This window comes from Dioscorea cayenensis, chromosome 17 (assembly GCF_009730915.1).
Source record: "Dioscorea cayenensis subsp. rotundata cultivar TDr96_F1 chromosome 17, TDr96_F1_v2_PseudoChromosome.rev07_lg8_w22 25.fasta, whole genome shotgun sequence".
NCBI classification, from domain to species: domain Eukaryota; kingdom Viridiplantae; phylum Streptophyta; class Magnoliopsida; order Dioscoreales; family Dioscoreaceae; genus Dioscorea; species Dioscorea cayenensis.
This window is the reverse complement of record NC_052487.1, coordinates 19,991,137-20,019,012: the sequence shown is the minus strand read 5'-3', so window position 1 is coordinate 20,019,012 and position 27,876 is coordinate 19,991,137. Positions and strand designations below refer to the sequence as shown.

Genomic DNA, 27,876 nt, shown 5'->3' with positions numbered 1-27,876 from the left:
CCTTTCTTCTTCTTCTTCTTCTTCTTCTTCTTCTTCTTCTGTTTTTTTGGCATGTAGCCCATATTTTATCTTCAATGCTATTTAATAGGAGAGATGCCTCTGTATTTAGGAGTCTGGGACAACGAAAACGTCTCTTATTATTTATTTTAATTATAAATAACTATTTTTAGTTTTTGGTCAAACCAAAATCGAAATATTTATTAAGCTCAACGTTACAAAACATTTTAAAAACTCAATTAAATGGATGGTCAACCAATCGGCTAACAACACCATACATAACCCCACATTCAATTACAACCAATCATTTTCTCTTAAGTTGAATCTCACAACACCCCATGAAATTGAGTCATAAGCTTTTTGCAAGTCAATCTTCATCGCACAACACCCCAACTTATTTTTGTGATACCCCCTAAGAAGTTCATGTGCTAACAAGATATTATCTGAAATTAACCTCCCAGGAATAAATGCAGACTGGTTTAAATGTATAATCTCATTCAGAATAATCCTCAATCTACTTGCTAGAATTTTTGATATGGTTTTGTATATCACATTACAACATGATATAGGTCTAAAATCTGTCACTGATTCAGGCCTGACAACTTTAGGAATTAATGTGATCAATGTAGAATTTGCTTGTTTTAACATCAATCCAGTGGAAAAAAAATCCTTAATGGCCAACCAAAATTCCTTTCCCACAATGCTCCATAATTTCTTGAAGAAAAAACTATTAAACCCATCTGGACCAGGGCTTTTATCATCACTAATGCTCCATAATGCTTGTTTTATTTCTTCATCAGTCACCCTTTTACAAAGCATGTCACCAGCCTCTTCAGTAACAATCATTTTCTGAAAACCAGTTCTGTCAAAACAACCCTTCCTGGTAGTTTCATTTCCCAATAAGTTCTTAAAATGTGTTAGTAAAGTCTCTTTGATAATATCATGATCTGTACATACTTCACCATTAGGAAGCCTTAGCTGTGTAATGTTATTTCTGCCCTTTCTCTGTTGCAAATTCTAAAGAAAAATTTAGTATTTTGATCACCTTCTTGAACCCATTGACATCTTGACTTTTGCCTCAAACAACTCTCCTCCCACTTAATCAATTTCATTAACTGCACAATTTTGGATTTCTCCTCCTGTTGAACTCCTATATTAAAAGGATTCATCAGTAACTTCATTTTAATCTCCTCCAATTCAACACGGCATTTTGATACTTGTTCAGACACTTTTTTTTTGAGGAAGAAGAGCGGGGCGAACCCACTAGAGACCCCAGGGGCGTGCACAAACCTCGGTGGAACAAGTGGGGGACGGAGTCACGCCACGCGCTGAACCACCCGTGACACAACCACTATTCACAACTCCCGAAATGCGCTCAGTCGGGGAATCGAACTCTCACCACTCGGTGAGAGCTCTATCGGCGACCCATGTACCAATAGACCCGAAGGTCGTTGGCACTTGTTCAGACACTTTATCAAAAACTTCCCTATTAAAAGCTCTCAAGTCAACTCTAAGCAACCTCAACCTCTGATATAGCCGGTACATATTGCTTCCTGCTATTGGCAAACTCCAAACTTTTTCTACAATCTTGAAAAAAACAGGGTGCTCACTCCACATATTAAAAAAATCTGAATGGAACTCTTCTCATTCTTATAAATGGCTTGATATTAGTCAAAATTCCACAATGATCTGAAATATTGCAATTGATTACAGAACACACTGGTTCATGTCTCTTTTTATACCAAAATTGATTTGCAAAACACCAATCCAATTTTCTAAAAATCCTTCTGTCACCCTCTTGAAAATTAGTCCAAGTAAACTTCGGACCATTACATTGCACTTCAATTAGATCTAGGTATAAAATCCAATTCTGAAAATCATTTGTAGCCTCTTCATTTACAGGATTACCTCCAATTCTGTCAGCATTACTACACACTGCATTGAAATCTCCCTGCAGAAGCCATGGATCATTTAAACAATTTCCAATTCTTGTTAAATCCATCCACAACTCCCTTCTCTTTCCAGGATCATATGATCCATACACACATGCCCAATAAAACAATTCATCTCCCCATATGATCTTACAATGAATGAACTGCATACTCATTTCCAAAACTTCTAACATAATATGACGAGTATCAAATAAAATCAAGATTCTCCCAAGCTCACTCATCATATAATTATGTTTCATACTCCATTGATTTAACTTCAAATACTCCCACACTGCCTGCATATTCTCTTCTTTTACTCTAGTTTCCACAACACCCATAACAACAATCCTATATTTTGCAATCATACTCCTAACTTCTGATTGCTTTAGAGGACTGTTAAGTCCTCTAACATTCCAGGATATAATCATTGGACAACATCTTTGGTAGGTTAGCCTTCCGGCCCTTCCTACCCTGCTCAATACCTTGCCCAACATTCAATGAAAGCCTTTCAATCCCCCCTGCAGCCACATCTAGGATACCAAAGCTGTTACTGCAACTAGTATCCTCATAACTATTCAGTTTACCATTCCACTGACTCAAGGATTCACCACCCTTTTTCCTGCCAATTTGCACACCACCTAAAACCTCATTACCATTATTGTCCTCCACCAATTGCTGAGAATCAATCTGTTTATTGTGATCAGGCCCAATCTCCTTACAAACTGCCTTCCCTTTAACTATTTCCTTCCATTTACCCCCATTAGTACCTTGTACTGCATTATTTTCCAAATCTCCCAACCCCACATCTTGCTCTCTCTCTGTAGTTTTTGAATTTACAACCCCTACTTCTTGCTCTGGCTTTCTTTTCATTTTCCAAACCAATTTCTCAGTTTTTCCTTCCTTGCAATCTTGTTTTAAATGCCCAAACTTCCTACAACCCGTACAAATAGAAGGCTTCCATTCATAGAGAACTTTTTGTTGAATAACATTTTCTTTTTCATCCACCAGATCAATCATTTCTGGGAATTCTCTAGATGAATCCATCTCCACAAGAATTCTAGCATACCCCAGCTTCAATTTAGAGATAGTACACTTATCACAATATAATGGTTTCCCACATATGCTTCCAATCCTACTTAGCATATTCATTGTCCAAAACTCCCAAGGTAGACCAGGGAGTTGAATCCAAATAGGCAAAGCACAAACAGTATTATCTAGCTTCATTCTTGGATGCCATTTCTTCAATATTATTGGATGATTATCAAATGTGAAAGGCCCATCTCGCAGTACCTCATCACAACCATCCTCACCAGAGAATCTAATTAGAAACATATCAGCATTCACTCTTGAGACACTCATCACCCCATATTTCCTCCATCTAGCTTGAACAAAAGCATTGAAACGCTCCAATCGTGGCTGCATTCCATACACACAACCAACTAAAGTATTCTTCCATTGTTTTTCCTCATTCATCACCTCATCCGAATGAAATTTAACAATTCTCTGGCCATTTAGTACAGATGAAGAAATGAAATTCAGTTCACTCCCTTTCTCCTTCAACTGATTATCCGCAAACAAAGCAACCCAAGGTTTCAATCCTTGATATTGATTTTGTTTCTCTTTCCCATCATCAAACGCTTCCCTACAAGTAGATTGCAAGCATAACTCATCTAAATTCTTATTAATACTCAACATACCAGCAGCAGGATTCCCTTTCAAATTCTCCAGTAATGGCATCTGATTTAGGGTTCGCTTCATCTCCATAATCGCACTCTCCATCTTCAACAGCTCAGTGCCTCCATCATCAACAACCTCGGAATGAACTTCCTCCACTATCTCTGAACGAGCTCCATCAACCATTGCAAAATCACCCTGAAATGCAAGCTTCCGACCTCCTCGACCCCTTCCCCTCGTCATTAGGGCAACCTAGCGTACGCGCCAAGAAAAGGAGTTTGATTATCGGATAACAGAGTTCTCTACCTATTTTAGTTTTTATTTGTTGAAGTCAATGATGTGGTGTTATTAAGTTGGTTTCTTATATATTAATGATGTGTTATATCACCAAGATAACTTCTTGTGTTTTTCATGTGGTGTTTGCTTACAGCAGCAGCAGTTGAAATTTCAATTTCCAAACCGAAAAAGAAAAAAAAAAAAAGAATTTCACATAAATCCAAATCTGTTTGAATATTTTTTTTATTTTAAATTTTTTATTTCATATTGTAGGGCAGTTTGTTTATTTGGAATTTTTAGTTTCTAACTATTGCAAGATCAAAACTGACAATGATGGAAGTGAATTTTAAAGATGAAATGGATTTATTTAAATAATTTAGGGATTAAAAATACGTTTTATTTTATATTAATTGTAAATCCACATTTTGTGACCAATTAATAATTATTATTATTAAACTAATTAAAAAGTAAATAATAATAATAATAATAATAATAATAATAATCTATACAGATTATTAAAATAGATGTATAATCTACTCTGGAAAATTTTTAAATTTTTAATAATATTTAAGTTTTAATTTATATTATTTATAATATTAATAATTAAAAAATATTAATTACACTTAAAATGTTCATAAAATTTTTGAAATCTAAATTATAAAATAGCTTTTGTTTAATCGGGAAAAATTTTAAAATCTCCAATATAAAATCGTGAAAAATGTCTAATAATAATAATAATAGTAGTAGTAGTAGTAGAGTTCGCTCATGGCGCAGGCTCACTCACCGTTTTGGAAACAAAGGCGATGAAGCCCAATGGCCGCCGGCGGATCTCTCGCCGGGAAACTAGGCTTCCTCCTCCATCAAAGCCTCTCCCACTCCTTCGCCGCCGCCACCCTCACCATCTCCGACCTCAAACCCATCCACGCCGCCATCATCACCTCCGGCCTCTCCACCGACCACTTCACCATTTCCAGACTCATTGCCTATTGCGCCGTTTCCAATTCCGGCGATCTCTTCTCCTACGGCCAATGCCTTTTCTCCGCCACTCCCAACCCCTCCCTCTTCACCTTCAACTCCATGATCCGAGGCTTCTCCCTGAGCTCCGACCCCATCCAATCCATCCACCTCTACACCCGCATGCTCCGCACTGGTATCTCCCCAGATAATTTCACCTTCCCGTTTCTCATTCGCTCTTGCTCCTCCTCGCCGTCTAGCTTTCTCGGCCGCGGTATCCATGGCCATGTTCTGAAGCTCCGGTTTGATTCTGATATCTTTGTTGTGAATAATTTGCTTAGCTTGTACTCAGGTTTTAAGGACATGGGCGCTGCACAGAAGGTGTTTGATGAAAGTCCTTGTACACTTGATGTAGTTTCTTGGACCACAATGATCACCGGGCACTCAAACTGCGGCCAGATGGACCGTGCGCGGTGGTTCTTTGATCGAATGCCGAGCAGGAACTTGATTTCATGGAATGCAATGATCGCTGGATATGCACGCAGTGGCTCCGTGATCCATGCTCGTTGCCTGTTTGATGAAATGCCTGAAAGAGATGTGATGTCCTGGAGCTCATTGGTCTCTGGGTTTTCACAGCGTGGTTTATGCAATGAAGCATTGGCAGTGTTTGATAAGATGATATTGAATGGGTTTACACCAAATGAGGCAACGCTCGTCAGTGCAGCATCTGCTTGTGCTCAGCTACGAGACTTAGACCGAGGTCGTCGATTGCATTGCTGTGCATTAGATCGTGAGCTTCGAAAGATGAGTGTGATATTAGGAACGGCACTTGTCGATATGTATGGCAAGTGTGGAAGCATAGAGGATGCTTATAAGGTGTTTAGAGAAATGTCGGCGAGGAATGTTTACTCGTGGAATTCGATGATTACTGGATTGGCATTGAATGGTTCCGGCAAACAGGCGCTGACACTCTTCTGGAAGATGAAATTGGCAGGATTGCAACCGAATGCAATAACTTTCATTGGAGTTTTAAGCGCGTGCAGTCACGCAGGGCTTGTTGATGAAGGCGAAATGTTATTCGATATGATGACTAGAGTTTACGGCATTAGGCCTATTGAAGAACACTATGGATGTATGGTCGATTTGCTTAGCCGTGCAGGGCTGCTCCAAGAAGCAGTGGATTTTGTGGCTAACATGCCGGTTGAACCACATCCTGGCTTGTGGGGTGCATTGGCTGGAGCTTGTAGGATTCATGACAATGTTGAGCTTGGTGTCGAGGTTGGCAAACGGTTGATTGAGCTTGAGCCACATCATGGTGGACGTTATGTTCTGCTGTCAAATTTGTATGCAGCTGCGAGACGATGGGATGACATGGAGATTGTTCGGAGTTTGTTGAAGGAGAGGAGAGTGGTGAAAGTTCCGGGAAACAGTGCTGTAGAGATGAAGCCATTGCTGCTTTCTGATCACATGACGGTAAATATGTTGAAGTTGATTGAAGGTGATGAATCGGTGGCATCCAACATGGAACATGGAACATGACGGTAAATTTGTGTAATCTTTTGTTTCTTTACTCTAACAAAATAATCACTAAGTTGTGCAAGTGTGCAACATGGAACATGTTCTCCGAACGTTTGTCACTGCATGTAGTGTCAAATTATGCAAACAATGCAGATCTTAAACTTCTGTTTGTGATTTGCATTTGATGGATATGTTTTATGCAAGGTAAATGTATTATCTGATATAATCTTAAAGCTTAAATTAATAGGATAAGAAAATGTTTCTATTACTTAATTATAAAGAATAAAAAAATTAGTGATGAATTATGCAACAAAGTCAAATAGTCAATTTAAAACTTATTATTTTGTAAGGAGTATAAAGTCATTCCATCTTGCATGTATATAATAATCAAATAATTTGACCGTAAACACGGATCGTAAGATTTGATTGGCAGCACAAACTCCAAAAGGGGTGACTCTAATAACACAAGCAAAGGTGACAATACCCAGCCAGCCAACCAACCAAATGCTGCCAACTAATCAAATAATGTTAAACCCTGTCCAAACCCAAACACCGAGACATCCAAAAGCTACCATTGATACAGCGTCATAGAAACAAGTCGGTAAAGTAACTGACAAGAGCTGAGTCCACTTCCAAACGTGTCCATGCACCTCCATAACCAAACAAACCCTAAAACAAACCTAGCTATTTCTCCCTTCTCTCTTCCTATAAAACACACCTCCACCGCTCCCTTAAACCACTAAACCATCAAAACACAAAAACCCTAAATCTTAAAAACCATGGACAAAAAATCCTCAAACTTGGACATGGCTATGACCTCCAAGCTCTCCTTGGACCAAACTTACCTTGCAAAAAAACCCTCAAACATCTTCAATTCCATGTTCATCTCCACTGCAAGCACTGCCTCAAAGATGCTAATCTCTACTGCCTCTTCAGCCATGATTAACAGAGAAGGAGAAAGATGGGGAGTCATGGATCACGTCAGATATCTAATCATGTTAGTTGTTTGGCTCCATGTTTGGGCTCTTCGTTTCTTCATGGATATGTTTCCGGGTAGACAAAAACCTTCTTTTTTTATACCATTGGTTATGGATCATCTTCTTCTTCATCATCATCATCATCCATGGCTTTGGTCCCATATGACAAGCATGGAAGGAGCTGGTGTGCTTCTACTCTTGGGATTGGAAGATCACTCTCTCATGTATGTTCTTGTTTCTTGAATATATATATATATATATATTCATTTGTACTTTGACTTACTTCATCATTGTGAATGGTGGATTTATTATATATATATATATATATGTGAATGTGCAGATGTTGGGGATGTTGAATGAAATTCCAGCGAGCTCAAGAAAGTATGAGTTCATGCTGGCGATGGCGGATAAGATGTTGAACGAGAACATGCAACAAGGGCACCCAGCGTTGATCGACGTGAACAGAGCGGTGCTCTCGTCGGCGTTTTCCCACACGTGTGAGCTTCTCCGACGGTCTCTCCGAAGGTCGGAGTTATGTCCGGTGACGTGGCCGACACGTGTGATTAGAATGTTGCCGATGGGGGCCAGGCTAGCGAAGATGTACGATGGGATACGTGTTTGTCTTGCAGGGATTGTGCCAGCGATGGACACGTGGAGGTCGGGGTCTAAGTTTGAGAGACAGGTGGCGGTGACGGCGCCGACGGTGAGCACGAGTGAGTGGTTGGAGGCGGAGAAGTTGGCGCATGAGTTGGTTTGGATTACTAATAAGTTGATAGCCAACGATGCTATCGGAGAAGCCATCGTACGGTGGGCCTTTGCCTCGGGATTGGCTGGATTATCTCTCACTTCTCATCCAAGGGTCCAGAGTTCACTCATCAAAGTTACAGGTGAATATTGTTTTATTTATTTATTTTTTACAAAAAAACCCACAAACACCGTAAAAAAATAAGTAGGTACAAATTAAAGTTCATATTATGATGCTTTATTATTATTATTGTATAATAATTTTATACCAAAATTTGTGTTTTTTTTTTGCAGCGATGTTGGTGAGAGAAATGGCAAAAGGAGAATGGGAGAGGATGGGGAGACAGGTGAGATTTGGAATAGTGGCGATATGGCTTCCGTTGTTATGTTATGCGAGGAATGGGGTGACGGCGCCAGTGCTAGTGGGGTTAGAGAGATGGGAGCTGGAAAGAGCTATAGAAGAGCTCATTGGAACTTTACCATTGGATGACCAGGAGATCATACTTGGTAATTGGCTGGAGGACTTTGCTGCGTCGGATAGTAACTGGCCGAACCTCCAGGGGAGCTTTGAACGATGGTGTTGTCAATCTCGGAAGCTTCTGCAGTGATTTTTTATGTAGGTAGAGATTTGGATGGAATGAGAAAGAATAAGGCACGACCAGGATGATATGCTGGAGTATTATGGGTGTACGTATATGTAGATGTGTTTGCTGCTTTTTGTTGTTATTGTACTCGCACGATGTTCTTTAATAATAAAGTGATGAAATAAAGACGATATATGGCAGTATGCCAGTATGGCACTTGCTAGTAGTATTGACTCTTTTGATGTTTTCATTTGCTTGAAGTTGAAACAGTGGAGATATAATAATTGAGTGAAGAAAGTGACATTTCATTAGTTTCAGCATTTTTTTTTTCTAATTTTGAATTAAATTAAATTTATTTAAAAAAATTTCATTTAGGTGAAAAATAATAATTGATTGCCATTAGTATAATCTACTGTTAAGACATACTCTTTCATGAACCTTGGATTAGCCCAATGATAACTACATGTGGTTGTGATTGAAATGTCTCGAGTTCGAGTCTATTTTTTTAGAAACCGTGGACTAGCTCACAGGTAATTATCAGTGGTTGTGATTGAAAGGTCTCGAGTTCGAGCCTATTCTTTTAGGAACCGTGGACTAGCTACTGGTAACTACCAGTGGTTGTGATTGAGAGGTCTTAAAATTGATCCTCTCATATTCTATTAATTTTCTCTAGATCTCCTCTGAGAGTTTTGTATGATAAATACCTCTCATTCTCTTCTCCAGGATTGCATAGCAGGGGTTATTTCTAGGAGGTCAATCAAAATGATGTAATTAGTGTACCTCCATACTCATTTATCTTTTACTTTGTTGTTTATCAACTTTATAAATATATAGTTTTTCCCATGCTAGAGAAGCCTATTCAAATAGGGGAGAACTTACATGAAGTGCTTTATGTGCATTTCATGTAGTGCCCAATTATATACTGACACATGTCCCATGTGGAGCTCATTTGCTTATTCTTTTTTCTCCCGTTAACTCAAGCTGGCCTCCGTTAACTCAAGCTTTTTCTTTTTGCCCAATCATTCACTATATTATATTATGAAGTTGCTTCTTCTCCAAGCTTGAGCTACTTTGATCAGACCGCCTTTGTTTTCAGGTGCTCTCTCTAACCATTGTTCCACCTTTGTTTTCAGGTGCTCATCTTCTTCTCCTTCACAACTTTTTTTCGCCTCTTTGGCTAATGAGATTTTTGTGAAAGGTGCCATCTTTCTGATTATTCAAAGCTTTTTCTAGTTGGTGGGTAAGGAATAAAGAAAGGGATTTCATATCAATTGAAAAAGTAAGCTTAGATTTTGGGGACATTGGTTGTTGATATCAAGGTATTGGAAACTCCCTTTCTTTTGTTTTATTGTCTTATTTTTTTATTGGTTTTTCATCTGTTTGTGATGGATATCTTCATTCTTCTCATACTTATTTGGTTTTATTTCTATTATTGTTTTTAGTTGTAATAACTGGATATTCTTCTTTGCTTGATTTTTTTGGCTACAACTTCTTGTTTCAAAAGTGTGTTATGAGATTTCAATAATTACAATTCATTCTTGATTTGCATCAAAATTTGATAATCTCTTCTATTCAAGTTCTTGTTCCTGTGTGTTCTGTTGAATTTTTTACTTTTTTAAATGGAAAATGATGCATCTTGGGAGTCCTTTCCTGTTAATTATTTTGTGCCCTCAAATTAATTTTCTGCAGTTTCTGAAAACTTGATTGATTGGAGCAATGGTATCCTTGTAAATTGCAGAGTGCTATAAAAATTTAACTCCATATGTGGGTATGAACTTTGAAACAGAGGAAGCAGCATACATGTATTATAACATGTATGCTGATTATATTGGATTTAGCATTCAAAAAAGTTGGGCAAATAAAAGTAAAGTTGATGGAACAACACTTCTATCTAGAAAGTTTTGTTGTTTCACGGAAGGTTTTAAGAAGCAAGTTGAATGTGAAGGAAAAAAAATCGAAAGGATTTGAGAGTTGGTTGCAATGCTCAGATGATTATTGGACATCAAGAAAATGAAAAATATTATGTTACATTTTTTGAAGGACAACATAATCATCAAGTTGTGACCCCTCGCAGCAGACACAAATTACCATCACAAAGGAAGATAAGCATTGCCCATGTAGCTAAAGCAGAAATTGCAAAGAATTTCGGGATTCGGCAAAAGTTAATTTTTTATTTTATGAGTGAGCGAGTTGGAGGGAGGGAGAATCTAGGTTTCACACTCAAGGATATTGGCAATCATTTGCAATCAAAGAGAATGAGAGAGATGCGAGAAGGAGAAGCATACACACTTATTCATTATCTTGAAAAGAAAAAAATCAGACAATCCATCATTTTTCTACTTACTGTAATATGATGCTGAATGCCAGATTGTTAATATTTTTTGGGCTGATCCAAAGATGGTGATAGACTATGCATTGTTTGGTGATGTAGTTTGTTTTAACACCACTTATATAATCAACAATGTTAATCGTCCTTGTGCTCAAATAATTGGGGTTAATCATCACAAGGAAATTGTTGTTTTTGGTTTGGCATTGCTTTATAATGAAACGACAGCTTCTTTTGAATGGTTATTGACAACTTTTCTTGAGGTTATGAAAGGAAAAGAAACCAATAACCATATTTACAGATCAAGATGCAACCATGGCTAAGGCAATAGCAAAAGGTATTTCCTGAAAAACTTATCATCAAATATGTTCATGGTATTTATTCCAAAAATGCTCTCAAACATCTTGGGCATACTTTTAAAGGGTCAAATAAGTTTGGTGTAGAGTTCAAAAGGTTGCATGCATGATTTTTGAGTACGAGGAAGATTTTTATTCATTCGTGGAACTCTTTACTTGAAAAACACAAGCTCCAAGATAACAAATGGTGTTTGGATACATTTCAAGAAAGAAGGAAATGGGCAATGGTTTTATGGTAGGCACACTTGTTCAGCAGGTATTAGAAGCACTCAGTTATATGAAAGTTTCAACAGTCGCATGAAATGTTATGTGAAGCCTAGATTCAATTGGAATTCTTTACAAGGTTTGAAAAAAATTATTAGATGATGTGAGATACCAAGAGTTGGAATCTAATTATGAGATGAGTTGACTTAAACCAACATTGAAGATGAATGTTCCTATCTTGAGAAATGCTAGAGATATATATACATCTAAAATCTTTGATTTATTTCAGCAAGAATATGAGAAGTCCTTGGGGATAGTAGTTAAAACATGGATTGAAAGTCCACCTTTGTATGAATACAAGGTTTGTGTGTATGAGATACAAAGAGAACATAAGGTTACTTTTGATTCAAAAAGTAAAAGAATTGGTTGTTGTTGCATGTCTTTTGAGTTTGTTGGATATTTGTGCAGTCATGCTCTAAAAGTTCTTGATATTTGGAATATAAAGGTAGTTCCTTCTCAATATATGTTAAATAGATGGACAAAACATGCTCGTGAAGGGTGTGTGGTGGACTATAAAGGGAGAATTGTGAAAGAAGATCCTAGACAGGTTGTTTCAAACCGATCCAAGGATTTAAGTCGCAGTCTAGCTATAGATAGCAAGTAGAGCGAAATTGAATCCGAGGATGCATCTATCTTTTTGCAAGAAAGATGGTTAGTTAAGCCTTGAATTGGAAAATTTTTTCACTAAAACTGATAAAAATGTAGATGATGGATATTTCAACTCTATGGCTATGAATTATTCTCAAAGTGTTGACAATAATGATGCTTTTACAAGTGAGCAAAATGAGATCTCAAAAGGTGTTTTAGATGCTTGTAAGGCAAAATGTATCAAGAGAAATCTTGTTGTAGCTTCTGTCAAAGGTTGAAGAAAAAAAGTTTCCTTGAAAAAGGAAAAAAAAACTAGAAAAAACCAAGCAACTATAGCAAGGAGTGCTTCGCCAACTATTCCATTATCTAGAGATAACATTCCAATTATTGCTTCAGTGAGCACCTTGGAGGTAATAATTTTTTTTTGGCATTTTTAGCTTTTGTGTTAATTTTGCTAAACAATTTAATTGTGCTTTATAAAGATCACAAGGCATTACAATTTAATTGTCCTTCTTACTTTTTCTTTGCATGGTGGTCCTCTGATAAAGCATGAATTATAACTTGAGTTTGATGAATAAATCCCAATGTTTGTTCTTATAAGCTGGAACTTCTAACAAAGATTATGGTTTAGAATCTCATTAGATGCATTTTTTTTTGGTTGTGGAAACAATAAAAGGTAAATTGGGAATAATCAGGGGAATGATACAACAGTTCTGTGGTGCTGGATTTTTTTGTTGTTTCTGTAGGTTATAATGATCTTGACCAAGGTCAACCTTTCTTTCATATATAATTCGCTTTAGTTATTTGATGAATTAGTTAGTTTTGATTATCTTCATTGCAGCATAATGTAGAGGTATTAGAAATAAAGGATAGAGATTGTGAGTTGGTCACATTTATTCAGAAATATTTTCTTAAATTCAAGCAGAATGTATATAATATCAAAATAAATTACCTACAAGTTTATGGCCGGTATTGTTTTTGATTTTCCAAACAAATAGGATGTGCTAAACTTTGTTCTTGTTTTGTTGTAGGTGTCATCTTCATGTGTGACCTCTCAGTTGATAAAACCAACTGGCCAACATATTCAAATATCCAATATAGAAGTTGTCATACCTACATCAAGAAATTCTGCTTCAAAGGGAATACTTATCGAAGATGAGATGGATTTAACTAAAGATTAGATGTGTTAAGAAAAAACAAAGCTGAATGATATTGTCATGAAATATATAATGAGTTTTGCTTGTTATCTCATGATTTTGCTTATTGTTATGATGTAATGGTTGGGAGTGTTAGGATTGTAATGAACAAATCTTTTATTTCTTGTTTTGGAACTGCTGGACATCATGGAAGACCTTTGTTGATTTTGTGGTTGTAATTCTAGTTAATTGTTTAAAAAACTATTCTGTTTAGCCTAATTTTAGTTAAATATTTGTCACAATTAAATGTCATTTATTCTGTTTAGCCTAATTTTAGTCAAATATCTATCACAATGTCATTTGAGGCTTTTGAGCAACTTCATAATATCATATAGTATTTTTATCTTCAAAGTTAACGGAAGCTAGCTTGAGTTAACGGGAGAAAAAAGAAAAAACAAATGGGCTACATATGGGACATATATCGGTATATAATTGGGCACTACATGAAATGCACATAAAGAACTTCATGTAAGTTCTCCCCATTCAAATATATATAATTCAAAGCATGGTTAAGTTTTTTTTTTTGTGGGTACAGATGACGAGTCCCATGTGAAGGTGTGTGGTTCCTAACTCAAAGTAGTTTTCCCTATTTATAAATACTTGCAAAATGGATACCAAAACCATTAAAATTTACAGTATTCCACTATTCCCAACTAGTTAAAAAAAATATCACTTTTACATTCCTTTTCATTTAGACCCCTTAAATAGAGATGTAAATGGGACGGAAAAACTCTAATCCCCACAAAGACCCACTCGACAGTGGGACAACCCTCCCGCAGGATAGGGAACAGGAGAAAAATCCATCCCTCCCTGAGATGAAGAGAGGGTGGGTATAGGGGGTATTCTTCATAATAAAAACTAGTGTTACTCCCAGTGAATGTCAGAATATAATTATATGAAAATATTTTTAAAAATTTTAATGAAAATTTTTTATTTTCGATAAAATATAAGATAAAAATTAATATTATATAACTTTTTTCAACTTTTAAAATAAATTATTTTTAAAAAATTAATTTTATTATATATTATGAGATAAGATAATAAAAACTAGTTTAAAACAATATAATTTAATTAGTGTTATGTTATCAAGTTTGGAATTAAAGTTTTTATATCATGAAATTTAAATTATTTAGAATTTATGTAATAAAAAAATTGGTGGGGCGGGGATTTTTCTACCCAGTGGGGATCCCCTTGGGGGAGTGAGTGGAGTGAATTTCTCCCCACGGAAAATTTGGAGGTAGGAGAATCCCTGCTCCGTGGGGGATCCCATTCCCGCCCCACTTGCATCCCTACCCTCAAAGCAAAAGTGCAGCACTTCATCAACATAGTTAAATTAAACAAGCAGACTCAAATACTAAGAACAATGAATTAAAAATATATCTTGATCATACATATTTTATTTTTCTCTGACAAAGGCGATAGGCATCTTCAAAGAAATAAGCAAATATTGAGATGCACTAGTTATAACTTATAATGACTTAACGACTTTTTAAGTTAACACATAGATGTGTGTTTGGATGACTGATAATGGAATGATAGGGAATATATAGTAATGATAGCTAAAAGAAATGGGTAGGGCATGGTAATGAAAAAGATGTTCGTTGGAAGGGTAATTCATTTGGGAATGGGAAAATAAAAAAAGTGGGGTTGTGATAAGATTACATTTTTACCCCTTATATAAAAAAGAAATGATAGTTATTTTTAATAATTATTATTTATAAATAAGTACAACATAAATATTTATTTTATTTATTAATGTTTAATCCAAAAGTAATTTTAAATAAATATTAATATTATTCTGCAATTAAAATTTATTAATGAATTTCAAATGAAATTTATTTTACATAATTATTATGTATATAATAATTACTACATAAATATTTATTTTATTATTATTAATTGATGTTTAACTAGAAATTAATTTGAAATAAATATTAATTTAATTCCATACCTTGTATATTTTAATTGAATTTGAAATGATATATATTCAAATATTTATTATTATAAAATAATTGAAACATAAATATTTATATTATTATTATTTAATGTTTAGTTAGAAATGGTATTTATTTCAAATAATTATTATTTATAAATAATGAAAATATAAATATTAACGAGAATTATCTCAAATAACATTTTTTTCCATTCTGCATTTAGAATTTTTAATTAACTTCTAATAATCTTTATTTTTAAATAATTATTATTTATAAAATAATTAAATCATAAATATATATTTCATTATTATTAATTGATGTTTAATAAGGGCATAATAGTAATTTTTACGCTTCACAGAAAGGTATAATTGTAATTTTGTGCTTCACAAAGAGCATAATAAGTAATTTTCATATTTCAAAAAGGGCATAATAGTAATTTTGAGAATACTTCATTACCCGCGGGAGGGTTAATGGTGACCCCCTGCCAGTATGGTGATCTCCCAAAAAGCCACTCCAAACACATGCATGGGAATGTGTAAGTAATGGTTCCCCCCAAAGGGGGAACCATTACCCCCATCCAAACACACACATAGTGCAGTGAAAACCTGTCACATATATCTAAGATGATATATCAAAGACTATAATTCCACAATGATAAATCATCTTATCATGCAAACCCCTAAAGAAGTAAATAAGTTATGGTTATTTCATGTAAAATGAGTATCATTCACTATATATTTTCATGCTGGCTATACTTTCCAGATTACCTATTTAGCAATCAAATATTTAATCAATTAATGTCTACTTAAAAAAAAGTAGTAATTCAAAATTGTATACGACATCGATTTGAGTGATTTAATTATGCATGACGTCTACTTGAAATTTGATTCTGATTAATCAAATTACTTTTTATTATTTATACTTAATCAGTTTGGGATAAATTTATTCAAGATTAACTATTTGATCAAACATATGAATATGATTGATTGGCGCCTGCTTAGAAGATATTTTATTAAAGATTATATATATATATATATTTCCTTTTAATATAAAAAAATAAAAATTCAAAGTGATGATTTATAGCTTAAGAACCTTTCTTTGGTAAATCCAAATAAAATTCATACATTCAGATTAATAATTGTACTGACAGGATGTTCTTGAATAAAACATAAAGAAATAAAGATGATAGGCACTGTTAGTTTCATTGTACTTAAAAGTGTAAACAGTGAGGCTCAAATGCTAGTTGTGATGAATTGAAGAGCCAGCCATTACAGGCAATGAACTTCCAGATAACTAGATATCATGCCAACCGAAAACAGTTGCAAAATCACTTGCGGAGCAAAAGAAGAATGAAATCATAAAATGTTTTAAGGGCATCACTCCACTTCGGCTAGGTAGTCATCAATTTCAGCCGGTGTCAGTACTCTGCAAACAATTGAGGAAAGATGAATTCATCAGTTAACTTTTGGTGCAAAATGCAAAATTTTCATCCTGCAAATAGCAAAAACTCTAAAACCTAACCGTACTTAATTCTCAGGGTCCGCATTTCAAGAATTTATGCAAATGCATTTCGGTATACATTGATCATTAGATTTAAAATATAAACATAAAACCTGAGATTTGCCTCCAGCATCATTTATAAAGTTAATCTGGAACCTATAAAAATAAAAACAAAAATAAAAACTAAAACTTTATTAAAGATATAATAATTTCTTTCCATCTAGTCAAACTAGGATGTCACGACATTCCTGCTCAAAAAGAACAAAAAGAATGCGGAGGCAAAACTGAAAATTGAGGAACACTTGAAAGTTCAGAACAAGAAAAAGGTGTGGCATGATATAGAAAAGTGCTGAAAATTTCGATGTTAGAAGTGAGAAGCAACCAGTATTTTTAAAATTGCAGCCAAGATGCAGAGTGTCTTCAAATTTTACCATGAACTTAACAACTAACTTTATCGCGATTAACGAGCACACTCTGATTATTTATGAATTACTGGGCACCAGGTATGTAAAAACAATTTTATTTTCTGATTTTAACCTGAATTAATTTATCTGTGATATGTTTACTCTGTGTGGCTTGTGATGGAAGTAAGATCTAAATACATGACAAACACGCACAAATATAGCAAAATATAATGAAAATAATGTGACAAAGCATGTGCGGAACTAAGAAGCATACCTAAATTTTTCTGTCAGCACCAATTGTGCCAATCTCAATGTTCTTGCCTGAAATTTGGCCCTCAAACCTATTGTTTAAAACAATACTTATTAAAAAGTCACCAATATAGCTTTATGTAATCAAGGTAAGTTGAGCAGTCTAATACCCTTCTTTCAAAGTCAAAATGGCAGTGTGAACAGCATCATCAAGTTCCATATCATCAGTGTACCTCTAAGCAAAGAAAATAATTAAGAGTTAACCAAAGGTAATGAAGTAACACAAATAACACCTGAAAAGAAAAGAACTACGGTCAACACCTGCCTGGAAGAAAGCAATACACTGTCAAGATAGTTTATGGAGAAAAACTAGATACTTGCTAGATTTATCTACAAACAATGCTTAACAAAGAAGAATAATATATTTCATGCTAACGGATGACTAATTTGAGGTATTCTGAGCAGATAAAGTAAGAGTTATAAAAACACATCAGTCATTTTTCCTACTGCCGATACTGTTGAGGCAAAATAACCATACAATATTCATATATATTCAAAAACTTATCAATGGTACTTTGAATATCAACAGAACCTTTTCAGAAAATAAAAGGAATCTATTCAAATAATTATTAAGGATTGTTCTATACAAAACATCATTTGATAGTAGCCTTGCACCATTTTGTACTTCTCGAAAGTCTTTGCATTAGAAACATTCTTCCCATAGCAGATGCTTTCCATGAGAAGTATGAACCTGATGGGTCAACCTAAAAAGAAAATCTTTTTCAAGAGACACATGTAGAGGTGCCAGAAATCATATCCTGCAAATCTTAACGGCTGCAACAAACAGAGTATGTGATTTACAGCAGAAAAACCTGCAACATATAGGTATAGCTCAGAAAAGAATGAGATGAAATCTAGGTTTTTCATAGCAATAAAACCAATCCAAACTTGCTTACAAACATCTGGCACCAAACTTTGTCGTATCACTGATAAAAGTTGTGGACCATTATCATCATAGCCAGCAACAAGTAGGAAACCCAAATGGCCTCACACCACTAAGGAAAAAGGAATAGGGTGTCAAATATAACAGTTCAGCAACCTGAAAAGTTTATTTCGTCGCTCTCTTAGTGGAATCATAAGCAATAAAGTGAAAACTGCTTCTTTCTTTTTCTTCTGTTGCTTACTTTTTTTTCTTTTGGGCAATGCTGAAAGAAAAAAGAAATTTTAAGAGCATGTGAGAATACCCAGATTGAGTGAACTCTTGCATAACAGTTGCAGTTTCTTCTTACAAGCAAATGTGTTACAGTGAATAGTCTCCTGAAATGATGATTTAAAAACATTAAAAATAAAGGCTATCAGCCCATATGAAAGAGAATATAGCACTTCACCTCATCAATTTGTACAAAAGATATGAACTTCTACAAACAAGCACCAATATGAAGTTTTCAAATAAAGCGTTTGCATGAAACACTGCAGTCTTTGCATGCACAGGTGAGATCGATCTAATGTACAGACACATTAATACATGAAAGATAGCTTACACAAAGCGCGACATATCTATAAATAAAGTAGCTGGCGAGGACTCACAACAGCAAATACTATCGGAAACCTCATCATCTCCAGAGAAGTCATATAGTGATGCTCTCAGCTACTAAAGCAAGGTCCAGCTAAGACAGATATCTGCAAAATAATAAATTTGGGACGACCACTAGGATCAAAATCAGGAAAAGGTTTTACAAAACTTCAAACTAAATTAAAATTTGTGATAATACTGAAAATAATCTATTTAGAGTTGTTTACTTGAGACAATATGTTCAGAGATTCTGGAGTGTTGTTCATGAGCAACTTTAACACATTTACTCACAGAAGTCAAAAATGATAAGATATAGAAATCTCCAAAATCATATTCTACAGAGGTGCTTTTATAAAATTAATTTTACTACTCAAATCGCTAATGTAGTAGCATATCTAGATAACTATGTAAAGATCACCAATGTAAACTAAGTTTCTTAATGACAGAACTAGAAGATGGAATCCAGCATATAGGAATTTTCCTTTCTTCCCCTAATGATTTTCTCTGTTATTTTATTCTCCTCTATGCTGCATCAACCCAAGTGGAGGCTAGTTATTTAGTATGGAAACAAGACATAGAGATAAGGAATATGTAGAAACAGCATGTCAGTGTAAAGATCGAAAAATCCATGCAGTTCCGCAATTTTGATTCAGATCGTGCTGCTTCAAGTATATAAGAAAAAGACTCACATAGGATGTGAAGCCATTTTGCTGCACATGGGATACATCATAAGATCACACCACAATCAGACTAACCAATTTAGTAACTGTTACATAAAGTTGTACCTTATACAGGCGGTATGCTACTGCTTGTGCTTTGCTTTCGCTCTTCACGAGACCTTAGAATCTGGACCCATTCCACTACAAAGAAGAACCCAAAGAAAAACCAAGAGAAGAACCAAGCTTTATTAGTATAAGATGATCATTCTCCTCGCATGACTGGATGAGGGGCTGCAATAAGAAGCTAATGCAGCGGAGTTTCAGCCAGATTAGAAGCTACCGTAGAGGCTGCGAATAACAAACTGCAGAGAGTGCATGTTCAAAGCGCTTCTGCAATGTTTATTGAAAGTGAAGGTACTACAAGAGAGCTTGGTATAAGTGACATGTGTTTAAAGTGGCTGCACTAAGAGTATGTTCCATCACTGACATGGAAATGTATACCCGATATACAATCAGAAATGTCAAACTGACCAACTTTGCAAATTTCAAGAATAATTTGATTACTAAGCTGTGTAAGCTGAGGTTGCTATGTACACCACAAACACGGCATATCATCCGTATTTAATACACAGTACAAATTCATGCTTCCACACAGTTGGATGAGATTTAGCATGTGTGGAAACCATTTCTCATGTTGCAGCAAAGAAATCCTTTTATCATTGGACCCTGCAGGTTCTCTTAAAGGATTATTTTGGTTAATTATCTTTTCACACATGCATTACGTCCACATATTTCTGGCGGTGAAAGTCACACAAAAATGTATGACCATGTGAAATAATAAGAGTAAACTCAAAAACAACAGAGAGCACTCTCGAATTAAGAAAGTCACAATGAAAAGTTATAAAAATTTATAACTGAAATTTTAACTTTATGAAATTTTCAAGAATTTTTGTTTGATGCAAGATAAAAAGAAAGACAACAATAAAAACCTTATCTGATTTACAAAATCCAAAAATAAGTGATTGTAAAAAGTTAGAAGCTACATGCTTATTACATTATTAATATATTCACGCAGGCATTATTAAAAGTAGACAGCTATGAAATCTCCAAATACCAAATTTAAATGGCTCTTGAGTATTAAAAGCAAACCTGTAAACAACACTCAATGTTCGTTTGTCATCAGCTGAATCTTTTGCACCTGAAATTAGATAAAATATTAACATGAAGTTTGCCCATTTTCCCAAGGGCAGCATGCATAAAATCAAAATTATAATGCAAAACTAGATGTTTCAGAATGGCAATGTTCAATCTCAAGTAAATCTTGAAATGGCTAGCCATTGTTTGCTCAAATATAATAAGAGAAAACAACTCAGTGAGGACAATGAGCCACATGATCAAGTTCATATAGTGAATGCATGTATTGCAGAGTATGAGAAAGCACATGCTCTACTGCTTGATATTCATATTAAGTTAAAGCAACAATAGAAAGGGGCATCATTAAAACAGTAGTAAAAATATCAAACATAGGCTTACGGATGTCTCATCCACTAAGATAGAGGGCAATTTCTTCTCAGTTGCAATAACAACTCCATTTGCAGCTGCAGTCAAGATAAATATGTATAATGGTGCATTAGAAAATGGAATAAAAACAGCTATGACAAGGAAAAGGACGATAAATCTGATAAAAGGCATCAACAAGCAGCACATAACTCACACAGTAACATAAAAAAATTAACATGAACTTACTCAAGCAGTTTAATATGGAATTTTCCCACACAGAAGCAGAGCAACTGTAGGTATTTTCACTAAAAATGGCAAGGCGGGGTCAGCAGAAAGTTTTGTGCCATTATCCTTCATCTTACAAACAGATTTTTTACTTTTCTCATGCAACACATTCATCAAGAGAACAACTAATGTCTTACTAAATGTCAGTATCATAGAAACAAATGGCTCTTCCTGGGAAAGCAAACCATGATGATTCCATACTAAACTTAACGCATTTTTGGTGAACTAATGCCGAATCAACTCATCAGCAAATTTCTCAAGTACTACATAATGATCTATCTCCAAGAATCATCAAAACACACAACGTAAACAAAAATGAATATCAACAACTTACTTCAAAAATCGCAGGATAAAAACAAAGGCACGCCAATCAATTGCAAAAATTCAGAGGGTACAACACCAACACCATATGCAGAGTGATTACCTTTGATCCCGAGTGACGTTTGGCCGGATCCAACAGCTATTAGAGCGTGCTCGATCTGTACAAGCTTCCCCGAAGGGCTGCACAATGGATCGAGACATCAACGACAGAAAGATCGAGGGTTTTGAAGCTGAGAAGCGAGAAGAGAGAAGGAGGACCGATGAGAAGAGTACCTGAAAGTGGTGAGGGAGAAGGAGTACTGGCTATCACCCATTGATGCAGCTCTGCGAGAGGAGATCGCTCGGCAGGGATCGAGCGCGAGAGTGGTCGAAGAACGAGAGCGAGGGTTTTGAAATGATCTATGAATCGAAGAAGCTGACTTTCGCAAGAAAAGTTTTGGGCGGAGGAACGAAATAGAAGTGGATTGCCTGTGCTTACCAAACACGGTGCGTAAAGAAAAACGAATGGAGTGATGACGCGTGTCTTTTTCTTAGCGGGTCGGGTCTGTTTGGGGTGCACCCGGATCCGAGCTATGGCTTGTCTCATTTTTATGGTTTTTATTGTTTATTTTAATTTTTGGGTTTAAGGTAATCTGATACATTAAAATATATATATATATAATTATTTAATTTAAATAGGGTGGGATGAGTCTCTGCGAGAGCCTTTTTGGGGAGATTCCAAAGACATATGAGTTGAGAGTGGTCGATGAGGCTTCCTCATCTCAACATCTGGTGCTTCAAACGACGGGGGTTCATGGCGGAGAAAGATGGTTTTTATCTTATGCTCGGTGGCAAGTTCTTCTTCTTGCAACTCTTCAAACCAAGTTAAAAGTCGTCAGGGTGCTAGCGGGCAGCCTCCGAGGAAAACAATCATGTTATTGAGAGAAGAGCTAGCAAAAGGTGGTTGTGTTATCTCTTGAAGAAAGGTTTGCCAGCGAATCCGATTTACTGCTGACATTCCTTCAATCATCAACGAGAGATCTTGTTGGGCCCATCACACCTCGAATGATTGCACCTATCTATTGCGATGACGCAGTAGGGAGGAGGTTAAGGAAATTTACAAGATGGTCTCCTTCAAGACGTTGACCAAGGATGGTCCTTGTGTGCTAAAAAAACTTTCTCCATGGTTGGCGGAATTGGGGGAGATGGGAACTTACCTTTGCACGCCGGTGTTAGTCCATCATCTCGGAGGTTCTCCCTTTTTGGTGGGAGAGCTGGTCACGTTGTCACAAAGTGAGCTACCTTTGTAAGAGTTCATTTTAGCATTAGTTAGACATTGAGTTGGAGTTTCGTTGCTATTGGAGTTAGACTTCAACTTGGGGATGGGCAAGTACCAGATTCTATTTACAAGGGATTAAGGGGTTTTCTCGGTTTATCATCGTGAGCTGGGCCGATATGCTCTAGCGGAGAAGAAGGATGATGATGATGGAGAGGGGTTTGTGGTGAAGGTGTTGTTGGAGAAGGAGAACTTGCAGGCTCGGGAGGTAGCATCTAGTTCTAAAAGCTAAGATGGTGATGGATCCTTGCTCCCACCCCGTGCAAGGCGAGATAGAGGTACCCCGGTGAGGCTCACCGAGGAAAGGATAGCTTGGAGGTGGTCTTTCGAAGAGAGAGCGACTAACTTGGTTTTCAAGGAGCTATCGCGTGGTCTAGCCTAGCTCCCTACTGGGTGGCGCCGATGTGTGACTCCCTCACCAAGTGGGAACTAGTACATTGGACCCAGTGTGGTCCATTCGAGTACTCGTGGGTGGACCGAGGATCGTGAGATGGCTCGGTCACCCCGAGCGAGACCTGCCGGATCCGTGCAAGGTGGTTGATGTCGCAGGGGTACAAAGGAGCGACATGTCGGGAGTATTGGCGTGCTCATCCACTAAAAAGCAACTGGGACCCGAGAGTTAAGGATGGGACACATGGCAGCGGGTGTTGTCCGAGGTTGGAGAGGCACACATTAAGGAGATAAGGGATCATGTTAAGGTTACAGCTATGGGGATTAGTGAGAGATCAACCGTCCCTCATCTGGAACATGATTATGAAAATAACTTTTGTTTTCTCCTAGGGTCTTGAAAGAGGAGCCGATAGCACATGTTAAGGTGCCTCAGTAAGAGGGGAGTGTGCATGAAGATCCAATTGCCACGGATGTTGGTCATGAGCCATTTGTGGATTCGAGTAATGGAGACTTGGGCTCTAAATTGTCTTTGAGGGACATCATGAGGGGGATTTGAGGTCCGCATCCTCAAGATTTGAGGGTTGAATTTCGAGATATATGCGCTATACACTGCCTTGGCACCCCCAGATGGTTTTAAGTGGCAATTCTTGGCGGGGGTTTAGGCCTTAGTTTCGAGAATTGTCCTTTCCGATGCGTGTGTGGTAACAATGGTGTTGATGTGATGAATGAGGGGGAAGGAACCAATGCCAGATCGATAGATGTTTTGTCGCCTAACATTGACATTGAATTAGATGAGTCGATGTTATAATTGGAGAAGAATCTCAGAGAGCTTATGCCAGATCTTCATGGAGGAAATGAGTCTTTGGCATCCGGGCAAGCACTAGGAACCAAAAAGTAAAGCGGATCATCGCGGTTCAATTAGGAGGCGAGTGCACAGTAGAGCCACCCAAGTAGACCAAAAAAAGAAAATGGATGGGGAGTAAGCATGCTAAAGGTACGAGTTCTAAACCTGCCGCTTATTTCGATTGGTCTAATGTGCAAATTGCCAATGCCTTTATGCATGATTTGGGTTTACTGAGGAGCCACCTTTGGTGGGTAGAAGATTTACATGGACTAATGGGCAAGAAAATCCGATTTGGGTCAAACTAAACCGTTTCCTGATTAATAATGATTGGTTGGACCACTTTCATAGAATGATTGGTTGGACCACTTTCATAGAGTGATTCGATGAGTCCGCCTAGACTCGAGTCCGATCATGTGCCGATTCATCTTGAAGTTGGTAACCATTCTTCTGGACCAAGACCTTTCTGCTATGAACTGGCGTGGTCCACTGTAGAGGGGTTTTAGGAGCTTGTGCACTAGTGGTGGACAAGCTAACATATTAGGTGTGGCACCTTTTATCTTCTCCAAAAAGATTGTTAAGGTTTGGGCACACCTGCGTCAGTGGGCTAAGTTTAACTTCGGGTCTATTAAACTTAAAAAACTAGCCTTGCTGCAGGATGATAAGGCCCTAGACATTGCTAAGGAGTCTAGATGTCCAACCTTTGTGGAGGCTCGGGGAGAGCAGGATTTACTAGAAAAGTTAAAGGAAATTCATAAGCAAGAAGAGGTCTATTGGAAGCAAAGGTCTAAGATACATTGGTTAAAAGATGGGGATGAAAACACAAAAATTCTTTCATCTCTTCGCTAATGATCGTAAGAATCGCACTTCATTCCATGTCTTAATCAGGAGAATGCCACGATTGTGGATTCTCATGAAATTGGCGAGTTTTCACCGCCCATTTTAATCGGCGCTTGGTTATAAGCTCCCCACCAGACTCCGGGTTGACTTTCAGAAGCTCTTTCAAAACAAGGCTCCAATTGATCTGACTATTCTGGAATGTCCTTTCTCATTAGAGAAACTTAAAAGAGAAGTTTTTGACTTGGGGTGAAAAAGCCCCGGGACCGGATGGATTTCAATACAATTCTTTACACGCTCTGGATATGATTAATTCTGACCTACTTTGGCTCTATGAGAATTTCTTCTGGCAAAAAGCCAACTTAGAGAAGAATAACTGGGATAACATTGCTCTTATTCCTAAAAATGGAAACTTTCGAGTCCGGGGATTATAGACACATCGGTTTGATAAATTCTTTCTTAAAAATTATTTCTAAACTGTTGGCATGGCGTCTGAGCAAGGTGATGAACTCTCTTATGGACAATAAACAATCTGCTTTCCTAAAAGGATCGTGCATCATCGGATATTATAACAAGCTATCGAGGAACCGATTTTCATTATCCACAAATGCTCGCGTTACCATGGCACATTTTGAAAAGTTGATTTCTCCAAGGCTTTTTGATCGTGTAGATTGGGACTTTCTCTTTGACATGCCGAAAAGCCGTGGGCTTCGGATCGTTGGATTGGGTGGATCAAGTGTATATTGTTTTCTTCAAGGCTTCCATTATGATAAATGGCTCGCCAAATGGTTACGTGCAATATCAAAGTGGGCTATGTTAAGGGGATCCGTTATCATTATATTGTTTGTGCTTTGTAACTGGATGTTTTTATGTATAATATTCTCCCATGCAGCTGCGGTCTAAGGTCTTAGTTGGTGTGTCTTTAGAGGGGCTTGGAAGCAAATGTAATCTTTTACTATGCTTATAATCTGCTGGTTATAACCACGGGAGGACTCAAAGATTTGAGGATCAGTAAAAGCTTATTTTGTATATGTTTTGAAGGGATAGCGGGTTAGCAACTAACTTCTCAAAAAGCGTGCTTATACTACTCTTCTACATTGGGTGTGCTCCTCGATCCGGATGCTACAAAAAATGTTAAAGATCGTGAGGGGCATACTCCCGATCACATATCTAGGTATTCGATCTCCGGGAGAAGCGGCAAGTAAACAAGACGGGAGGGGCTCATCTTAAAAGATTAGAAGGAGGTTGTCCTCATGGAAAGTGGGAGGGGCTCATCTTAAAGATTAGAAGGAGGTTGTCCTCGCTGGGAAAGTGGGAGGGGCCAAGTAAACAACACTTATCATTGGGTGATACGCTCCATGCGGTGAACTACGTCCTCTTTGCGCTTCCAACATATTGGATGCCCTTGTTTAGGTTACCTTGTTGGGTCATCAAGGAGATCAACTGGATTAGAAGAGACTTCTTGTGGTCAGGGCCGGACATTAACCATCCGAGTAATAGATTGGTCGGTTGGAAGAACCTACTCGTCATTCTCGGGACCAAGGGCTGAGTGAATTTTAGAGCGTATAACTTCAACCATGCATTATTGGGAAAGTGGTAGTGAAATTTATGACGGAACCTTCTTGGTGTGGCGCTGGATGCTATACTGATTTAATTATGGGGTGTCTCGTTGGAACATGTTTCCCTAGGCACGTGGTAGGGATTTCTTTCTTCCGGAGAGAGTGCTTGAGTTGTCTTACGGCTCTAAGAGGTTGTGTCTTAATAAGGGATTAACTTTCGGGATGGAGACACTCTTTTGGGAAAACCCATTTGTCTAAGCGAGACGAGGCACCTATGTTCCTTTGCCCTGAGGAATTTAGAAGGACTCAATCACCTAATGGCACAACTCGCGATCTGAGTTTTCTGTTAGCTCGAGGCCCCATTCTCGGGAAGATGTGGATGTCTCGACTTCACGAGTGTGACTACAGGCTTGTTGGGAAATTAGAGGATAAGAAATGGTGGAGGATTACGAGCGATACTTTCTACGTTGAAATCATTTTATAATTTCCTAATTGATGGTGGGTTGCGTTGCGCCCAATTACGAGGTTCTTCTAGCGGAACTTGTGCCCAAAGAAAATCAAATATTTTTCAATCGGCTGCAGCTTGGAAAAATAAGATCCTTACTCTTTGAAAAACCAAAAAGTAGAAGATGTAATCGACTTCCAGTCTCTACGCTGTCTTGTGCCCGTTCGCGATTGAATCGGTGAGATAATCTTTTTCTTCTGATGTTCTTTTTGATGAGGCAGTGTGTGATTGCTTTGTGAGACTTCTCTACCCTACCAAATCCAGCTTATGTCTTTGCATTCGGGTTTGGGGTGATCGGAGATCGTCGATTAAGCCGAGCACATGAGGGATATGGGGACTTAGTGGTGAAATCGATTATATGGAATATTTGGCTTGCTATGAATGATTGCATGTTTAATGCTAATATCTTACCTACACATGCTCTTATGTTGAAAATTGATCTCATGCTATTATCCTAGTTCTCTCTAGATTCTTGAGGGAGTCTAGAATGAAGATGGAGAAAACTCAATTTCGCCATCCGGGCGTGATGCGGGTTTTTGAGACCCTCGTGTGGAGGACTCTGGTGGCGCTCCACCTTCGGAGGTGGTTCGGGAGCTGAACACAGGCTACTTGGCAATGG

General features: G+C 37.1%; 2 protein-coding genes and 1 pseudogene across 2 annotated transcripts; 2 read left to right on the top strand and 1 right to left on the bottom strand.

Annotated features, from left to right (window-relative positions):
• The first annotated feature begins 4,641 nt into the window (after window positions 1–4,641).
• LOC120280179 (pentatricopeptide repeat-containing protein At5g66520-like) lies at window positions 4,642–6,521 on the top strand. The gene is made up of 2 exons (XM_039286927.1): window positions 4,642–5,106; window positions 5,185–6,521. Exons 1-2 carry the CDS (start codon window positions 4,692–4,694, stop codon window positions 6,369–6,371), a joined length of 1,602 nt encoding a protein of 533 aa, XP_039142861.1. The 5' UTR covers window positions 4,642–4,691; the 3' UTR covers window positions 6,372–6,521.
• A 1,206-nt stretch (window positions 6,522–7,727) lies between these two features.
• On the top strand, window positions 7,728–8,679 carry LOC120281231 (BTB/POZ domain-containing protein At3g50780-like). The gene is made up of 2 exons (XM_039288106.1): window positions 7,728–8,214; window positions 8,366–8,679. Exons 1-2 carry the CDS (start codon window positions 7,728–7,730, stop codon window positions 8,677–8,679), a joined length of 801 nt encoding a protein of 266 aa, XP_039144040.1.
• A 7,889-nt stretch (window positions 8,680–16,568) lies between these two features.
• On the bottom strand, window positions 16,569–22,220 carry LOC120280786 (annotated as a pseudogene).
• Window positions 22,221–27,876: the final 5,656 nt, after the last annotated feature.